We start from the raw sequence: 21,074 nt of genomic DNA, 5'->3' as shown, positions 1-21,074 counted from the left end.
AAAATCCTGGTGAGGGTTTGTGTTGACAAATGTAACACGTTACAGTTGATCAGAAGGGCTTGAAAATGAGATTTAACACAGCTTCATTTGGACAATTTCTTTTTCAGTACTTTCCCCAAAAATAAAGTAGTAAATTTAGCTGAGCTATTTTTCATGTAACTCTTCAGGAAATCTGGAATACAATCAAAATTCTAGAAATAGCATTTGATTGCACCAGTGGAGGGAGAAACAGTTCATGTTTTGGCTTGGCAACCTTTGGTCAGAACTGAATGTGCTTAGAGGTGCAACTGACTTTAAGCCATACAAGTGAAAACGTTCAGGAAGAGAAGGAAAATGAAGATCTGTGATGCGGTGGGGAGGGGGGGTGTTAACTGACAGGATGAAAGTGAAAGGCAAAAAGACATAGTAATAAGAGAATTGGAGATGTGGAATGAGGCAATGTGGCATTTCAAAAATGCGATGAAAATTTTAAAATAGCTGCGCTACTTAGTTTGCAGTGCTAGGTCCGAGCACGATGGTGGATCAATGGGATTTGGTAGAATTAAGACAAGAATTCTGGATTATCTCTAGGTTTGTAGAAGACCAAACTTCAGAGGTTGGTCAGAAGTGGGTTAGGATAGTCAAGTTGAGATCTTTTGAGGCACACTTCAATATTTTCAACAGCAATTGAGGCTAGACTGCTATTCAGTCAGATCTTACAAGGATGAAAATAGGCAGTATTAAAAAATAACTTCATTTTGTGATTGCAGATTCACCTTTGGTTTGAAATTGATGCCAGGCAGTGAGCAGCCTTATTCAGCCTCGCAGTTGCCAGGGCAAAAAATGAAGTAGTTGGCTAAACAACTTGAGTTCATTATATGGACCAGATAGTAGTTTTGTTCTGACCAATACTTAGAAGAAATTTACTTTTATCCAGTACAGCACTAAGCTATGATTTTAGACTTCAGTAGCATGCCACATTAATAAATGGATACTCCCTTTTTTTTTAGTGAAAATTAATTATTTGTTTATAAAGCTATTTAAGACTGACTAACTGGTCATCTTTCAACAGCAACCTCTAGTGCAGGTGGGTGCTTGGTGTATGGGAGAGTACGGTGACCTTTTAGTTTCTGGACAATGTGAAGAAGAGGAACCCATTCAGGTAATGTTACTTTTCCCAAAAAAAAATTAAATTCTATATAAGCCATTAAGTATAGGAAGTGTGTACAGTTCAGTGCATTAAATCAGCATAAGCCTTCCTTGACATACGATGTGGCTTGTTGCATAGCAACTACAGAAGCCGATTAGGAATTGAGGCAAAATTACAGTTTTTGAAGTCATCTTGCAAATTGAATTTACTGGCATGTTTCAAAATTGAATTGCATAGTATATAATCCTGTACAGAAACATTGCTATTGTTTTAGAATTCTTCAGTTTTCATTTTATTGAAGTACTGGATATAATGCATCATCTCGCAGGGATATGGATGGGCAGAGAGCAATACATTGGAGGCCTAATGAGCTTTGTCAAAGTATTGTGATGTAAATATATTGAGTTTGAAATCTGTTGCTGAAAGTGTTAACTGAGAAAAGTCCAACTGTTGCCCAGTTGAGCAGCCAGTTGCCAAGTGTGAATTCAAACAAGTCCTTTTAAGCAGATCAATCATCTGAATACAGGTGGAAAACTATAAATCAAATATCTTTCTTTATATCAGTACAGTATTGAGAAGGTACATTTGAGACTTTTCTTGCAGCTTGAGTAATGTATTTTGCAGCCCATGTTGAATACTGAACCACTGGAATGTTTTAGACGTGCTCTGACAGAAATTAACCTTTACTGCCATGGCTTGCATTCACTGTTTATTTAACTGTCATGAAACAAGTAGTCTATTTTTGATAGGTAAAAGTAAGTGTTTTTTTTGTATCAAAGCTTTGTTTGTCAGGATATTGTTTCATTTAAGTGTTTTTTGTGAGTCATTTTACAGTTTTATAAAGCCACTGTGGAGTTGCTTATATTATTCGTTGGGAAAATGACGGTGGTAAAGATGCATTACTCTACAAAAATCTAAGCAATTACTTTTGTCACGTATGTATCCAGTATAAACTTGTTCTGTAAGCATTTGTTTTAGGTTATGTGGGTTAGAATACATCTTAGAATAAGTATTTCATTTCCAAAAAAAAGATACTAGATGAGCAGCAGATGTACACCTGAGTCAGGATGTCATGACGTTGAGCTAGAAATTGAAATGCATGCAAGTTAAGGACATTCAGCACAACCAGTCTGCTGGTGTTTATCCCTCCTAGAAGCAAACAGTTCCAGTAAGATTGCCATATTTCTGCATCCGACTGTCAAATTTTGAGTGTTAGATTTTAGTCTAACTCTGTTATGGAGTTAAAAGGTAATACAGCATGGAAGCATGCCCTTTGGCCCAAACTGGACTGTGTTGACCATGGTGTCCGCATTTAGTCCATATACCTCTAAACCGTTCCCGTCTATGTAGTTATCCAAATGTTTTTTCAATGTTGTTATTGTACTTGCCTCAATCATTTTCTCTGACAGCCCGTTTCATATATGCATCACCCTCTGCATGAAGAAGTTGCCCCTCATGTCCTCCTCAAATCTTTGCCCCCTCAACTTAAACTTATGCTCTCTACTTTTCAATTCCCCATCTTTGGGAAAAGATTATATGCATTCATCCTAGCCAAGTCTCTTATGATTTTGTACTGTCCAATAAAATCACCCCTCATTCTCCTGTGTTCCAAGAAATAAAGTCAAATGCTGGCCAACCTCTCCCAATAACGCAGGCCTGCTAGTCCCAGCAACATCCTCATAAATCTTCTTTGCATACTTTCCAGTTTAACTGTCTTTCCTGTAACAGGGTGACCAAAACTCTACATAATGGCCTCACCAATGACTTATACAACTGTAACATAACATCCCAGCTCCTGCATGGTGTCTCAACTGATTGAAGGTCAGCATGCTAAATGCCTTCACCACCCTGTCTAACTGTGATGCCACTTTCAACAAACCATGTGCTGGTAGTCCTAGGTCCCTATGTTCCACAACACTCCTTAGGACCTTAGCATTTACTATATAAGGCCTGCCTTGGTTTGACTTTCCAAAGTTCAACACCTGACTTGAACTGCATTTGCCAATCCTTAGTCCATTTCCCCATCTGATCAAGATCTCTCTCAAATTTTTGATAACCGTCCTCCCTTTCAATGATACCTACTAATTTTGTATCATCCGCAAACTTGCTAATCATGCCTTGTACATTCGCATCCAGATCACTTATGTAAATAACAAATAACAACAGGTTCCAGCATCAGCCCCTGTGGCAGACCACTAATCACAGGCCATCAGTCCGAGAAGCAGCCTTCAGCCATCACCACCTGCTTCAAACCATCGAGCCAATTTTGAACTCAATTAGCTAGTTATCCTTGGATCCCATGCGACCTCATGTCTGTGACTCACCTGCTGTGTGGGATCCTGTCCATGGCCTTACTCAAATCCATATAGACAGTGTCCTCTGTCCTACCCTGACGTATCCTCTTGGTTACCTTTTCAAAAAGTTCTAAAGGGTATGTCAGATATGACTTCCTGCACACAAATCCATGCTGACAATCCCAGATCAGACCTTGACTATCCAAATGTTGGTTGATCCTGTCCCTCAGCATCCTCTCCAATAACTTGCCTACCACCTTCAGTGGCCTGTAGTTCTCTGGCTTCTCTTTGATACCTTTCATAAAACCATGGAACAACATTAGCCACCCTCCAGAACTTCAGTGGCTAATGATGAAGCAAAAAACTCTTAAAGGGCCCTTGCAATTTCTTCCTTAACCTCCCACAAAATCCAAGGATGCACTTGATTGGGCCCAAAGGATTTATTCACCTTAATGTGCTTTAAGGCTGCAAACACCTCCTCTGGTAATATGTATGCAGTCCACAACATCCCCTCTTGTTTCCCTTATTTCCTCAGCATCAATGATTCTCTCCTCAGTTTTCACTCAGTATGCTTAATACAGCTGTAGAACCTCTTGGGATCATCTTTGTCCTTATCTGCCAGAGATCCATCTCATGCCCTCAAAAATAGTGTAGGATCGCACTTTAATGTTCACCTAGGGATTCACTTGAGCCTGATCGCTTAAACCAAATGTATGCTGCTTTCTTTTTCCTGATCAGAGCCTTTAAAGTCCCTCATCAGCCAGGGATGCGTAAACCTGTTGCATTTTCCCTTCACCCTAAACAGGACATACTGGCCCTGGACTCTTTATCGCACTTCTAAAAGCCTCCTGTTTGTCAGTTGTTCCTTTTTCTTGACGCAAACTCACTCACACTACCTTAGCTAGATCCTGCCTAATGGTCTAAAAATTGGTCCTGCTCCAGCTCAGTCCCTTAACCTGTGGACCTGCTCTATCATCTTTGATAACTATGTTAAAGCTAAGAGAGTTATGGTCACTGGGCCCAAAGTGCCCTCCAGTTGACTCTTCAGTCCCTTACCTGACCTAGTTTCTTAAACGGAGGTCCAGTGTTGCACCCTCCCACGTAGGGCCCTCTGTATATTGATTTAGGAAACTTGCTTGGACACATTCAACAAATTACACCCCATCTGGGCCTTTTACACTCTGGGTGACCCAGTCAGTGCAGAGGAAATTAAAATCTCCAACCAATATTGCTCTATTATTGCTACAGGTATCTGCAATCTCTCCACACATCTCCTGTCATCTCCACTGGTTATTTGGTGGCCTATAATGCACTTTCAGCAGAATGGCTGTTCCCTTAAGAGTATCATGTCTAAGCACTGTTATGATGTCCTCCCTTATCAAAAGGGCAACCTCCCTCTCCTTGCTTACTAGTACATGTGTCATGCCAGTAGCTTCAGTTTCCTGGTACAGTGACACTGCTAGTCCTGCCCTTCTCTCAGCCATGTTTTTGTTATGGCTATAATATCCCAGTCCCCAGAGCCAATTCATGCTCTGAGCTCATGTGCCTTACCAGCCAGGCCTCGTGTGTTGAAATAAATACACTTTAAATCAGAATTCTTTTCCCTCCCATTACTGTGCTCCAGCTATCCTAAATAGTAAGCTTGTTCTCCATGGCTAATATATTTTCCCCTAACTTCTTGATTGCCCCTCTCTCTTATTTAAAGGCCCACCACCTTCCCAAACTAGTTTAAACCTACCCAACTAACACTGGCAAAACACCCGGCAATGATACTGGACCCCCTCTGGTTCAAGTGCAACCCATCCCTCTTGTACAGTCACCCTTACCCAGAAGAGATCCCAGTGATCCAAGAACCAAAAACCTTGCCCCCTACACCACCTCCTTCGCCACAGATTCATCTGGCCTGTCTTGCTGTTTCTATCCTCACTGGTGCATGGCATTGGAAATGACCCGGAGGTCACATTAGTGCTTGGGCCTCAGTTATTAATAACTTAAGGAGACAAAGTATAATATACTAAGTTTGCTGAAGAAATTAGCTGGGAAAATGAGCTGAAGAGAGTACAAAGAGTAAAAAAAATGATAGACCTGTTAAGCGACCAAGAGCCACTTAGGAAAGGAGAATGGAAAATCAGATTTTGTTTTTAATTGAGAACTAATTAAACATCAGTAAAAGTCACAGGGATTAGGTACTCTTGCGTATGAATTGCAGAAAGTTAACAGCAGGCATTTTGGAATGCAAACAATACATTGATTAGAGTACAAGAATATCAATGCCTTATTAGAAAGGTACAGGATTTGCTGAAACCGCACTTGGATTACTGTCTTCAGTATACTTGCCTAGGATAGCAAATGTTGTCATCTTGCTCAAGAAGAGGAAGAGGGACAATCCTGGTAATTACAGACCAGTGAGCCTTACTTCGGTTGTGAATAAAGTGTTGGAAAGGATTTATAAGAGGATTTATAATCATCTAGAAAGGAATAATTTGATTAGGGATAGTCAACACAGTTTTATGAAGGGTAGGTCGTGCTTCACAAACCTTAGAGTTCTTTGAGAAGGTGACCAAACAGGGTGGATGAGGGTAAAGCAGTTGATGTGGTGTATATGGATTTCAGTAAAGCATTTGATAAGGTTCCCCACGGTAGGCTATTGCAGAAAATATGGAGGCATGGGATTGAGGGTGATTTAGCGGTTGGATCAAAAAGTAGCTAGTTGGAAGAAGACAGGGTGGTGGTTGATGGGAAATGTTCATCCTGGAGTTCACTTACCAGTGGTGTACTGCAAAGATCTGTTTTGGGGGCTGCTGCTGTTTGTCATTTTTTATAAATGACCTGGATGAGGGCGTTAGAAGGATGGGTTAGTAAATCTGCAGATGGCACTAAAGTTGGAGTTGTGGATAGTGCGGAAGGATGTTGGAGGTTACACAGGGGCATAGATAAGCTGCAGAGCTGGGCTGAGAGGTTGCAAATGGAGTTTAATGTGGAAAAGTGTGCGGTGATTCACCTTGAAGGGAGTAACAGGAATACAGAGTACTGGGCTAATGGTAAGATTCTTGGTAGTGTGGATGAGCAGAGACATCTTGGTGTCCATGTACATAGATCCCTGAAAGTTGCCACTCAGGTTGATAGGGTTGTTAAGAAGGCGTACGGTGTGTTAGGTTTTATTAGTAGAGGGATTGAGTTTCAGAGCCACGAGGTCAGGTTGCAGCTGTACAGAACTCTGGTGTGGCCATACTTGCAGTATTGCGTACAGTTCTGGTCGCTGCATTATAGGAAGGATGTCGAAACATTGGAATGGGTGCAGAGGAGATTTACCAGGATGTTGCCTGGTATGAAGGGAAGGCCTTACGATGAAAGGCTGAGGGACTTGAGGCTGTTTCCGTTAGAGAGAAGAAGGTTAAGAGGTGACCTAATGGAGACATACAAGATGATCAGAGGATTAGATAGGGTGGACAGTGAGAGCCTTTTTCCTTGGATGGAGATGGCTAGCACGAGGGGACGTAGCTATAAATTGAGGGGTGATAGATATAGGACAGATGTCAGAGGTAGGTTCTTTTCTCAGTAAGGGCATGGAATGTTCTGCCTGCAACAGTAGTAGACTTGCCAAGTTTAAGGGCATTTAAATGGTCATTGGATAAACATATGGAAAATAATGGAATAGTGTAGGTTAGATGGGCTTCAGTTTGGTTTCACAGGTCAGCACAACATCAAGGGCTGAAGGGCCTGTACTGCGCTGTAGTGTTCTATGTTCTATGTGGTAGAAGATTGCATTTGAAGTTTCACCAGATGGATTCCTTGAATGAGAAGGTTGTCTGATGATTTCAGTCAAATAAAAAATACAATGTAATTCAAATGTATTAAGCTCTGAGAAGGTAGGAGCAGAAAGGCTGTTATCCTTAATTGAAATGTATGGAGACAGGACTAATAGCTTTGGAATAAATCATTGGTTTATTTGGAGCGAGAAGTACTTCCTTTATTTTGGAGAGTTGAAAGTCTGTGAAATCTACCACTGCAGACACTGGATTCTCAGTTGCTGAGCATATTTAAGACTGAGATTAGAATCAGAGTCATTGAGATATACAGCACAGAATTAGGCTCTTGAGTCCAACTTGTCCATGCTGACCAGATATCGTAAATACATCTAGTCTCAGTTGGTAGCATTTGGCCAATATTCCTGTAAAGCCTTCTAATTCATATACCCATCCAGGTGCCTCTTAAATGCGACAATAAGGTTACATTTCATTATTAAATCTTTTTGGATACAAAGACACTCCAGTTATGGGCATATGATTGGAGTGTTGATGTATAGCTCAAACATGATCTTATTGAATGTGGCAGCAGGATTGCCATGATTACCTTATGGTTGTTCCAATTAAGTTCTGCATTCTATCTATTATGCCACATTCTTGACCTTCGTGGTCAAGTATATTTTTATTTCATCTAGTGTACATGTAACCTCTGCATGTTGATATTGCAAATTAACAAATCTTGACATGTACAACTTTGAACTTCTAACAAAGGCTGTTACTATGAGATAAAAAGCCTGGCCAGCTGTTGTTCCCATGCTGTTTAATAATTGTTCCAAAATAAATTGTCATTCTCCTACTGATTAGGAACCAGTATGCTCAAAGGTAAGAAGTATTTAAATTGTAATGTAGTGAACTTCTTAGCCCAGCTTTTGCTGATCATTTCTTTCCTGCATATTTTTCCCACCCCATTTAAAAGAATGTTAACTGATTTATCTTATAACTAATTAAGTTTGAAGAAATGTGAACTATACTCCGAAATTACCAATTTAATCTTGTGTTAAAATAATTAGGTGTGTGAAGTAATTTATATCAACGATTTTTAACTGGAACATTTCCGTGGTTCAGGTTAGAAAACATCTAGGACTATAATATGATTGAAGGCTGATGATTATTCTGGGAGGAAAATCTTAAACTGGCTATTCTAATGCTTCCTGATCAGCCCCCTTGTCTTGTATTCATAGGAACATTATCTATATTGTACGATTGTATAAAGTTCTGCCCATCAAACTTTCATGATGAATTTGTATGTTTTAACTTTTTAAAATGCAATTCTCCTGTTGAAATGCCTTCGTGATTCCATCATACCTCTTGCTTGTAACCTGTAGTTATTGCACTCATATATTACTTTCCTAGTCTTTATCATCTTTTGCAGTCCTGTCTTGGATTATATTCATTGCCTTTACCGGAGTGTTTCTCTCTGGTACTCTCTCCCTGAATTTCTTTCTCTCCTCTCTCTTGATCCTCCTTTAAAACCCACATTTTGGCCAAATGTTTTGATATTCTCCTAATAGTTCTGTCTTTCAAGTTGGTGTTTTTGTTTTAAAAATTGCTGTTTTGTGGACTTCTGCTTTTTTAAAGGTAATGTATATAAATGCATGGCAGTCTTTTCTTTTCTACCACTTAGTTTTCCTTTTTGATTTACCTATTGTCATTTATGAAATCTGCATCAGAGCCCATTTCCTATTCATAAAACATACTTCAGATTTTTTGCTCTATAATCTCCACCTTAAAAATGGGGGGGAAAAGTACTTTACTTTGGGGATGTTTTCTTTGATCACACATGTGAACTTGTCTTGCTAATTTAAATGTGGTTGCTGTTCATATGTTCCAATTTTAGGGGTGATGGGATAGCAGGTATGTAATTTGACATATAGGAATTAAAGTTTAGCAAAACAGTTCACATTGACCAAAATACGGGCAGCATGTGTATAAAAAATGAGACTGTTGGAATACCTCTAATCTGACTTCTGGGTGTTAAACCAGCTGGAAATTGCATGTATTCTGGTAGGCAAAAATTGGAACTCTTATCCTGTAGATCAGGTGTTAATTTGATAGTTTTTTTTAAGCTAATTTTTGTTGAGCTGAAATTTTTCATGTTTTTAGGTGACAATGTGGAATTGGCACTTGCAATGTACAGTTCAAGCTTGGCATTGTTGATAGTGCGTAAAGAGTTAACGTTCAAAGTAGTTCCCACTGATCATTAGTACCTTTTACCCCAAAAGGTGACAGAAGATGAAGTTATAGATGTTTTAGAAACTGTACTACAGTCAAACTTATCGACATCTGTAACAAGAGGATATGCTCTCACTGCAATTATGAAGCTAAGCACAAGGTTTACCATAAATGTAAAGTAAGTACATTTTTGATTTGGAAGACGACATGTTATCTTGTTAGAAAACTGATGTTAATATAATTTAACATGATAGTATCCTTGTGGTAATGTTATTGGATCAATAATCAGGATGCCCATTGTTCATGGGATCTGAGTATTTTTGGCTAGGGCAGCATTTATTGCTCAGACTAATTGTCTCCGAGAATATTAGTTGCCTTTTGGAGCCACCGAAGTGTTTTGTATAGGTATACCTGACCAGAAATACTTTCCACAATATCCTTCTGATATGATGATGTAACTCGAGAATTCATATAGCTGCCCCAGGTCGTTTTCTGGTCAACTGGTAAAGGAATTTCATGATTTTTGACACCATGACAATGAAAGAGCACCAATGTGTGTCCAAGTCAGGGTAGTGTGCTCCTTGAAGGGGAATGTGGAAGTGGTGCATCTGCTGCCCTTGCGGTTTTAGGTCTTAAATTTTCCAGGTTTGGGAAGATGTAGATGCACATTGTGCTGCTGCTGATCAGTGTCACTGGTGAAGAAATGAATGTTCAACGTAGTGGATGGCTAATTAAATGGGTCATTTTGTCCTGGCTGGGGGTATCAAATCTGATGAGTGGATCTGCACCCAAATAAACAACTGGAAAGTATTCCATTGTAGTCTTGACTTGTGTCTTCCAGGTGGACAGGCATCTGGGAGATAGGAGTTACTTGCTAAAGACTTCCTAGTTTCTGACTTGTACTCAGCCCCAGATCAGTTTCTGGTCAATTGTGCTTCCAGGATATTGATAGAGGAATTCAGCGATGGTAATGCATTGAGTGTCGAGGAGGTGTTTCCAGTATTTATTGGAGATGATCATTGCCCTTCACTTGTGTGTCACAAAACTGCTTGTTGCTTGATCAGCCCAGACCAGGACACTTCGGTTCGTGCTGTATATGCAACCTGGCCGCTTTAGTTATCTGAAGTGTCACAAATGGTGCTGAATATTGATCATTGCACAATGAATAGCCTCACTTTTATTCCTCTGAAGGAAAGATCTTTGAAAGAGCTGAAGGTAGTCATGCCTCGATGGATACCCTGAGGAACTTGGGAATTCTTTTGGCTCAGTGGTAACATGGCTATCCATGAGCCAGGGGACCTGAGTTAAAGCCTCACTTGCTTCATCCCTCTACAGGTTGATTTTAGAAAATATTTTACCCTGAGGAACTCCTACAGTGGTATCCATAAGACCGGCAAAACTGACACACACTCCTTTCTATAAAAAACTTTTAAAAATCCAGTCTTAACTTTGGGCCCTTTATCCCAGTTATTTATGTAAGTTGTAAAAGAAAAAATTGAGGTTTGCAGCACTGATCGCAGTATATCACTTTTTACATCTTACCAGCTAAAAAAGGCACTTGTTTATGCTTCAGAGATAGTAGAAGCTACAGATGCTGGAGAATCGGAGATAGCAAGATGTAGAGCTGGATGAACACAGCAGGTCGAGCAGGAAGGCTTGCGTTTCGGGCCTAGACCTTCCTTCAGAAAGAAATCTGAAAAAACTTTCTGAAGAAGGGTCTAGGCCCGAAACGTCAGCCTTCCTGCTGGGTTCATCCAGCTCTCACCTCGTTACTTGTTTATGCTTACTCTGTTTCCTCTTACCTAGTCAATTTCCAATTCATGCTGATGTTTTATCCCCGCAACATAAGCCTTTATCTTCTGCTTTATCAGGGGCTTTCTGTAAATCCAAATATAATCCATCCATTTGTTCCCCATTTACCAGCAGCATATTTCACTGTTAAAGAATTCGAGTAAATTGGCTAAATATAATTTTGCTTTCACAAAACCATTTTGACTTTGCCTGATTGCCTTAAATGTTTGCCTACTATAATGCCTTTAATAGCTCAATAACTTTCTTCATAATAAGCTCTCTTCTCCCACTTCTTTACACTCTCCTCATCTCTTTTCCTGCACACCCCCACCCTTCAAATGACAGAATTATATTACTGATTAAATGAAAACAACTACAAATCTAGGGTTTTTTGAAAATCAGAATCAACACTTCTGTGCCATCAACCATTCCTTTTAAGACCACAGGATGAAATCTATCAGGGCACGGAATTATTAGAGCACAGTGCTAACAATTGGCTTGGGACCTCTTTGCTGTTTTGTAGTTTTTCTTTGGTTATTCATTTCCTTTCCATGATTTATAGTTATTTCAGGGGTGTTAGTTTTATCCTCTAGAATGAAGACTCATGCAAAATACGTGTTCGATTCACCTGTTGTCTCCTTCATATTCCCAACTCACTTTCTGCAGTACTTGCTAATTTTTAAAAAACTTTGACTTCTTTATAAATACTTTCTAAAATTCTTTTTAGGAACTCTTACTCTGTTTTACTTTTAGCTAGTTTTCTCTTACTGTAACTTTTCCTCCTCAGTTCCTTTGTAAGCATTTTTTTGCTACATTCCATATTCTGCCCACTCTCCTGACCTGCCACCCATGTTTATGCAATTTGCTTTTACTTTTGTACTATCTTCATTATAATTAATTATGCTTTCTGGTCGGAGTATTCTGAAAAACCCCCTTAAATGTCTGCCATGGCACCGTTTGTTGACTTATACTTTAACCTAATTTACCAGTTCACTTTAGCTAGTTCTGCTTTTATTCCATCATAATTATCCTTCTTTAAGTTTAAAATGCTGGACTTGGACCAACTCCTCTCTTCCTCGATCTGAATGTAAAATTCAAGTATACTCCTGCAACCTGGGGGTGCCTTTATTATGGGATCAGTCCTAACTTGTTACATTAGCAGGTCTAGTATAGTTGACTTTCTGGTCGGAATCTGCTCGTCTAATACACCTAAACTGAAAGCATTCTATGAATTCCTGTTTTTGGCTACCTTCACCAATTTCGTCCCCATGAAGATTGCCAAACCTTGCTGACAAGCTGTCGTCATGTTAAGGAACCTGTCCAACACTTCAAGTGACTTCTTGTTTGGTTATTTCTCATCTACCCAAACAACTTCTGCTTCCTGGTTTCCTGGCCTTGGGTCCTCTTTTAAATAATTTAGAGCAAGCTTTCTATTATTTTCCATTTTCTATTATTTTCCGATTTCTCTGACCTTCCTAAGTATGCAATATCCTTCCATATCCATGTCCTATCTGCTATGTCTGTCACAGCAGTCAGATAGAACGTACTTATCTCTATTAACACAGTTTATCTCGTTTGTTCCAAATGCCACATTCAAAAACAAACTTTTACTTTTGTCATTTTATTATTTTTGTAACTTTAAAGTTTTCTGTTGATATACTATTATGCATAGACACTCTATCCCTCCTTGTGAGTTTGTCATTTCCGATATTAATACTGTTCTGTTATCTTGACTGTTATGTAAGTTTCACAAATTAGCAGATTTGATTCTTTACCATCAAATTTTTAATACCCTCTATTTGTCTAAATGTATAGCTGGCAAGTACACTGGTCCTGTCATGGTTCAAGTGTAGATCATCCGAACAGGACAGCTTTCTTTTTCCCAGTGCTAATGTTCGTGTCCCAGAAACCACAACTTCTCTCATACCAGTCTTTAAACCTCCTATTAATTGCTCTAAACTTATTTATCCTAAACCAATGTTTTCATGGTTCATAATAATCCAAAGATTATTAAACCTTCTGAGGTTCTGTATTTTAATTTGATGCTCTGGAGTCAGCAGCTAATGAAATTTAAACTTTATTAAGTAATATAGAATTAAAAGTTAGTTTGAGTAATTGTGCAATTTAAGTTGTTGGGAAAACAATCCTGTTCAATAAGCCCTTTTTTAAGGGTAGAAAATCTGACCTTGCTTTTTCTGACCCCACGTGACTGCAGACCCACAGCATGTGATTAATTCTACAATCCCTTCTGAAATTGACAAGTGTCTCAGTTCTAACCTGTAGACAGGTCAAAAAGAAAGAAACCTGGATAGATCACCAGCAATGACCTCGACATTGGAAATAACAACAACACACTTTAACTGGTTAACCTCCTTTACTAACATCTGGGGACTTGCGCCAAAATCAGAAGAGTTGTCTCTCGGACTCACCCAGAAACAGTCTGACACAGTTCTGCTCACCTCATACTTTACAGCCAATGACCCAGACACCATCTTGACCATGACATCAGTGATTTACCAGGTGTTATTTCATTTTCACTTTTCTGTAGTTTGGTCGAATTCAGTGTCTTTCAATTTCAGAGGGGAGTGAAGAGCCAACCACATTGTATGTGGTGCACTCACATGGGCCGGACCAGGTTTTCTTCCTTAAGCGAATCGGTGAACCAGATGTGTCCTTATAATTTAATATTGCTAAATTGGATAGATTCAGAACAGATTGAGCAGCCATGAGACACTTGCGCTGTCAGCAGCAGAATTCTATTCATCCACAGTTGTAAGCGTGTTCCAAAAATAACCCACTCTATTAAAGCTGGATCATTAATCCTAAATCAATGAAGAGTATAGAACAGTAAGCCAGGACTAATACCAAGCATACTTAAAAATGAGATGCCAACTTGTGAATCTACAACACAGCAGTAACAGAAGGGATGGGTAAATGTAAGTGATCCTACAGTCAGTGGAGCAGTTCAAAACTTGGTAGTCCTGCCACATCCCAGTCATGAAAGGTGGAGTGCAACACAATAGGCTCCAAAAATATCCCCATCATTAATAATGAGGGAGCTCGGCATCAGTTTGAAAGAAAGGTGATGACCATTACACGTGTTGTTCAAGTAAATACTGTGGGAGATACAATTCCCAACTCCAAACTAAGGTGAGTGACTTACCACCCAACTTCTCAACGTGTCACCACATCTACAAGGTACGACTCGGTACATGATGAAACATCGTCCACTTAAATGAGTGCATCTGCAGGAACACACGAGAAACATGACACCACCCAGAGAAAAACAGTTCACTTGTTTAGTACCCCATCTACCAGCTTCAGTCTCTGCTTCCTTGCTACTGCAGCAGCATGCCTCTGATACCAAGTGCACTGCAGCAACTCATCAAACCTCCTTCAATAGCACATTCCAAATCAGCAATCTCTACTTTCTAATAGGACAAGGGTATCAAACGCGCACAGAATACTCCTAAAAGTACCCCTCCAAATCCCACGCCATCCTGACTTAGGCGAATATCTCACTGTTGCTGGGTCAGAACTCTGGAAATCGAACCTAACTGCATTCTGGGTTTCGTTACATCAGATGAACTGCTGAAGTTCACAAAGGTGCTTACCAGCATCTTATAGAAAGTAATTGGGAATGGGCAACAAATTCTGGCCAGCAAGCAACAGTTGCATCTCCAGAAAAAGAAAAAAGAAATATCAAGTTGTGATCCAAATTCCTTTTGCACATTTAGAATTTTACTAACAAGATGCTGTTTTTGCTTTAATGTAGATCTAATAGAATAGGAATTATACTGTTGGTTCTTTCTTTCAGTCGGATTAAGAAGATAATGTCTGTATATGGAAGCAGCATTGATGTGGAACTTCAGCAAAGGGCTGTTGAATATAATGCACTTTTCAAAAAATTTGATCACATGAGGTACGTGCAAACCAGTTGGTAATCAGAGATATTGTGGAATGTTGAATTCAAAAGGTTTCAATATGCCATTTTTTTTTAAAGTTTTTTTAGGACCAAATATAAATTGTTGTATGCTAGAACTAGAGAACTGATTTTAGCAATGTTAAAAATCAATGTTTTTGGTGTATCTGGATGCTGCATTGCTTGTTCTGGTTGTCACACTTATTCTATGAACAAAATGCTGTGTTGATGGAGATGTCACAATTGTTGCCACTTGCAATAAAATCCTTGCAGCTGGAGCTTTGGCTTTTTTATAGATTTTCCTTCTGAATAAAAGAATAATGGTAAATTTGCATTTGAATCGATCTTCAAATAGTATGGGAAATTAAATCAGCTTCTGTAAGAGTTCAATTTCAAGCAATTTGTGAAAGGAGCCTGCATGGAATTTTCTTTCAAAAGCGAAGTTGGAAGAGTGATTGACTTCAGGATCTCATAAGACTCATTACTGGGGAGGTATAAAAAAATCAAACATCTTGCCTCACTCTCAAAGAATTAATCTATAAATCGTCGCAGATTTTACTGCCATGCCATGAGGTGTTCTGTATCTAATAATAACTTGGAAGAATGAAAAACAGCTAGCTTATCAAAGTTCCTTGTGGATGCTGTTTGTAAGGCTTTGGTTTGTTTATGAATTGGAACTGAACTGAGGTAAGGAACTAATCTCAACACTTTTTTTCTAAACAAAAAGCTTTGCAAAACTTGTCTGCAAATGAAACTCTTGAGTAGCCTGATCTCGCCTAATTGGCAAAATAAAATAACTGTACTGCAATGAGGTTTTTGATTTGACAGAGTTGCTAATTCAGGGCAAATTCTAGAGATGGCAGAAACATGACTTCACTTTGAGTGGATTTCTATGCTGACAGACGTGGAATAATTCAAAGCAAGTGATTCATGTTCTATCATCTTTGAGCTAACTCTTTATAGCTATGCAACTAATCTCACTCAGCTCATTAAAAACAAAATGAATTGGCAATTTTGCAAGAGCAATATATGTATACTTATCGTACCATTCTATATTATTGAAAGCTTTTATGTATCTTGTCAACTGTCCATTTAAAGCAATTCAGTGCTGCTTCAATGTTGGATTGGTACACCAATCCAAAATATTAAGTGTTGTATCTATGCCCAATTAATTAAAACTTAATGCTTTAAGTTGAAGATGAGAAAAGGAGGTTTGACCAATCACACAGTTGATGAACTTCCATTGTAACATTCATCTGATTTTTAAACATCCATAATATGAAGTACTTGTAAGAATTTGACATTACATAAAATAGAATATGAAATATGACCAATGAAATATGAAGTTAAATATGTCTACATTGTGAGCTAAAGTTCTAGATATGCTCTAATTTCCCTATATACTATAATTAGTTTTTCCAGTGTCTTGGTAGAACAATATACTGTTGTTTCCAGGTGTCCTTTTTGTACATCCCCCTTTTAGTCTTTTTAAATATGTAGGTTTATGACTATAATGCAAAGGTTACTCTTGAATTTTGTTAAACAGTTATCATTTATGATCCTGGTGTTCAGTTAGTCCATGTCGTCATTCAAATATTTTTCTGTATCTCCTCCCAGCTGCAGTTGTGTTGTCAGCAAATTTAAGGTGCTTTCCATCTGCCTTTAATTCAAACTTCTTTCATTCAGAAGACTTGGTTCTGTTTCAGCACTGTCAGTAATACTAGAGTAGGAGGGAGATGTTCTACTGGGACAAGCTACACTTGATGGCTTTAGTGTCCTGGAAAATCAAATGCCAACAGCTGGTAAAGGACTTGAAACTAAATAAGGATGTGGTGGTGGGAAAGGAGGTATTTAAATTTACAAAGTGAAAGGATAGGACACTATTTATGTAATGATACAGGGTGAAATGGTAAGCAGTGTACAAACCTTCTCAAAAAAAAACAAATTGAGAAAGGTGGGGGTAATATGATAAACCAGAAGACTGGTAAATTTTTCAAAACCAACGAAAGATCACTCGAAACAAGGGAAAACGTAAACGTTGAAGGTAAATAAGGAAGTAAGGCAAAATGGACAGTAAAAGCGCACTTGAATACGTAAAAGGAAAGGGAGGAGTGAGTGAATATAAGCTTGTTTTTAAAAAAGGAGGGAAAATCATAGTGAGGATGCAGCAAATGGCAGAGGAGCTGAATAAATACTTTGTCTTCTCAATAGACAGCACTAATGGCTTTCCAAAGATACAGAATAATCCTCAGGAAAGAGTGAGGAGAAAATAAGTATAGCAGCTATTAGAGAAAGTACAGGGAAACCACTAATAAAGTTTAGACCAATAAGTCTCTTGCACCTGATGGATTGCATCCCAGGATATCAAAGAAAGTAGTTGCAGAGATTGAAAGTGCACTGGTAGTAATCATGCAAGAATCCTTAGATTCTGGAACAGTCTCAGTTTGGAAAACTGCCAATGTAACACCTTCAAAAAACGACACAAATGGGAAAATGGTGAGTTTATTATGTAGGATGTCATAGAGCATTTAGCAATGCAGCAGAGTCAGCATGGCTTTATGAAGGCAAAATCTTGCCTGACAAATTCTTAAGAATTCTGAAGAAGCAACAAGCAGGATAAATAAAGGGGAACCGGAAGATATATTCTTTTTGGATTTTCAAGAGGCTTTCGATAGAGTAAGAGCCCATAATGTTTGGTGTAGTGGATTAGCATTTATATCATATTGGCTACCTAATAGAAGATGGAATGTTGAGATAAGGGATACTTCTGCTGGAGCCACAATCATTTAAAATAGAAGTTAATGACTTGGGTGACAAGCGAATGTAATGTCAGCGAGTTTGCAGGTGGTGCAAAAGTAGTTGGAAAGGCAGGCAGTGAGGATTTAGTGTCTGTAGAGAGATATAAGCAGATTGAGTAAGTTAGCAATTGGGCAGATGGAATATGAGAGGTTGTATACTTGGCAGGAAGAACAGAAAAGCATAATATTAAATGGAGAGACTGCAAAAGGAAATGCAGTATAAAAGTAAGGAAGCTATCCTAAAACTAGGCACTGATTAGACCACACCTGGAATACTGTGAACAGTTGGTTCTCATCCAAGAAAAGGTCATCCAGAAAGAGTTCCATAGGTTGATACTGTGTATGAAATGATTTCCTTTGAGGGGAGATTGAGTAGGTTGGGTGTGTACTCGTTGAAGTTCAAAAAAATAAGAAGTGACCCTATTGAAAAACACAATTCTTGTGGAGCTTGACTGTGTAGATGCTGAAGTTTTTTTGCCTTGTGGGAATTCTAGAACAAGAGGGTGTAATCTTAGAGTAAGGAGTTGCCTATTTTAAACAGAGATGAGGAGAAATTTCTTCTGACTGAATAGTCGTAATCTGTGGAATACTTCCAGCGCTGTTGGCCTGGGCTGTTGAGATTGTGCCGGGAAGGGATATTCAAGGCTGAGATGAACCGATTTCTAATTAACATGGGAATGGAGGGTTATGGGGTGGGGAGGGGGGGGAGGCAGGAAAATGGAGTTGAGGTTTACCATTTCAGTCATGATCTTATGGTGGAGCAGACTTGTTGGGCTGAAAGGCCTACTTCACCTACATGCTGCTCTTCTCACACAAAATTGTACTCCTTTTTACTTTGATCCAACTCATCAGTAAGTCATTCTGATGGTCCGCCTTCCAGCTTTTGCTACTGCAGTGGATAACCTCACATTTATCCACATTATGCTTCATCTGCTATGCATTTGCTCACTCACTTGTCCAAGTCACAATGAAACATTGCTACAGTGTCCTCACACTTCAACCGCCCAATTTTGCAGACATTTCATTTGATTTTCCATCTAAATCATTAACATATGTCATGAATACCTGGGTCCAAGCACTGCAGTAACCTGCAGTCACTGCTTGCCACTTGGAAAAAAGACTGGTTTATTCCTAGTGTTTATTTCCTTTCTGTCCATGTCAGTACATTAACCCCAGTCTCATGCTTTTTAACTTTACATGCTAATCCGTTATGTAGGGTTTCTTTACACCCATTCTGACCATACGCTTACAAATATATCCCAATGAGCATTTTAGTATCTTTGCCAACCGTTTTGGTGCCTTGCTAACCATTATTAATATTCTAACCTCCTGAACTGTTTTAAACATTTCAAGCAAATTTTTTTTGGCTGTTTGATTAACTGATAACAAGAATGAATATGGAAATTTTTGCATACTGACAAAAAGCAAATTTATTTGAATTGTGATAAATTTTGTAGTTACAGAAATTATTGCTAACTGCAGGCAAGTTGCAATAAGCATCTGAGAGTATCAAATAAACTTTGTAGATGGTTTTACTTAATTTTGAGGTTAAACATTTTGGCTAGAATAAATAAAACTTGTAATTATTCAGGAGTCATGTCACCCAAGAATTAAATGATTTTGAAGGTTGAAATTTGTACCCAACAGATCTGCACTGCTGGAGCGAATGCCTATAATGGAGAAAGTAACCAATGGACCTACAGAAACTGCACAAACTAATGGAGAGTCAGAGCCTACAATATTGGAACCAAAATTGGTGCTCAGTGCTTCTCAACCTAGTAATCAGGTAACGTAAATTGGTGTATTTCCACAAATTTGAAGTATTGTCAGTTGAATGATAGAATTTTTAGTTCGTGTTATTTGTAGGACACTGACTGAAGGGGTTCAAATCTCTAGATCTGTGTAATTTTGTACCTTGTCCTAAAATAGATGTACCTTTTGGGAAATTTTAAAAAGTAGTGGGTTTCATCGGTAAAACCAACATTTATTCCCATCCCCAGTTGTCCTTGAAGGTGGTGTTGAGAGCCACCACCTAGAACCACTGCAGCCTGTGTGGTGTAGGTATAGTGTTCCAGGATTTTGGCCTAGTTAATATCAAGGAATGGCAATGTATTTCTAAGTCTGGATTATGTGTAATTTGAAGAACATTGTATTGGTGTTCCTGTGGACCTGTTAACTTCATTTCTGTGTTAGAAAAGGTGGCTTTTGAAGGTTGGTGTGATATACATTATCAACTGAGTCATTCGGCCCTTCGAGCCAGCACCACCCTTCATTATGATCATGGCTGATCATCCACAATCAGTTTCCTGTTCCTGCCTTATCCCCATAACCCTTGATTCCACTATCTTTTAAGAGCTCTATCCGTCTCTCTCTTGAAAGTATTCAGGGACTTGGCCTCCACTGCCTTCTGGGCAGAGCATTCCATGTATCCACCACTCTCTGGGTGAAGACGTTGTTCCTCAACTCAGTTCTAAATGGCCTACCCCTTATTTTTAAACTGTGTCCTCTGGTTCTGGACTCACCCATCAGCGGAAACATGCTTCCTGCCTCCAGCTGCCCAATCCCTTAATAATCTTGTACGTCTCAATCAGATCCCCTCTCATCCTCCTAAACTCAAGTGTATACAAGCCCCGTCACTCCAATCTTTCAACATATGATAGTCCCACCATTCTGTGGATTGACCTCGTGAACCTACGCTGCACTCCCTCAATAGCAAGCATGTCCTTCCTCAAATTTGGAGACCAAAACTGCACACAATACTCCAGGTGTGGCCTCATCAGGGCCCTGTGCAGCTGCAGAGGGACCTCTTTGCTCCTATACTCAATTCCTCTTGTTATGAAGGCTAGCATGCTATTAGCTTTCTTCACTGCCTGCTGTACCTGCATGCTTGTTTTCATTGATGTACAAGAACACCTAGATCTTGTACTTCCCCTTTACCTAACTTGACTCCATTGAGATAGTAATCTGTCTTCCTGTTCTTGCCACCAAAGTGGATAACCACACATTTATCCACATTTAAACTGCATCTGCCATGCATCCGTCCACTCACCTAGCCTGTCCAAGTCACCTTGTATTCTCATAACATCCTCCTCCCATTTCACACTGCTGCCCAGCTTTGTGTCATCAGCAAATTTGCTAATATTACTTTTAATGCCTTTGTCT

The 21,074-nt window shown here is 39.1% G+C and overlaps 1 protein-coding gene across 2 annotated transcripts in view; it reads left to right on the top strand.

The window, feature by feature from the left end:
- The window catches only part of ap1g1 (adaptor related protein complex 1 subunit gamma 1), a 115,866-nt gene that overhangs the window by 58,095 nt on the left and 36,697 nt on the right, over positions 1-21,074 (top strand). For both annotated transcript variants that reach the window (XM_059651704.1, XM_048546274.2), the window contains exons 15-18: positions 1,052-1,141; positions 9,452-9,579; positions 15,010-15,114; positions 19,560-19,698. In XM_059651704.1, coding sequence (XP_059507687.1) covers positions 1,052-1,141; positions 9,452-9,579; positions 15,010-15,114; positions 19,560-19,698 — 462 coding nt within the window. The remainder of the gene's footprint in view (positions 1-1,051; positions 1,142-9,451; positions 9,580-15,009; positions 15,115-19,559; positions 19,699-21,074) is intronic.

Source organism: Stegostoma tigrinum, chromosome 16 (assembly GCF_030684315.1).
Source record: "Stegostoma tigrinum isolate sSteTig4 chromosome 16, sSteTig4.hap1, whole genome shotgun sequence".
In the NCBI taxonomy this organism is placed as follows: Eukaryota; Metazoa; Chordata; class Chondrichthyes; order Orectolobiformes; family Stegostomatidae; genus Stegostoma; species Stegostoma tigrinum.
This window is presented reverse-complemented; position numbering and strand designations above follow the sequence as displayed.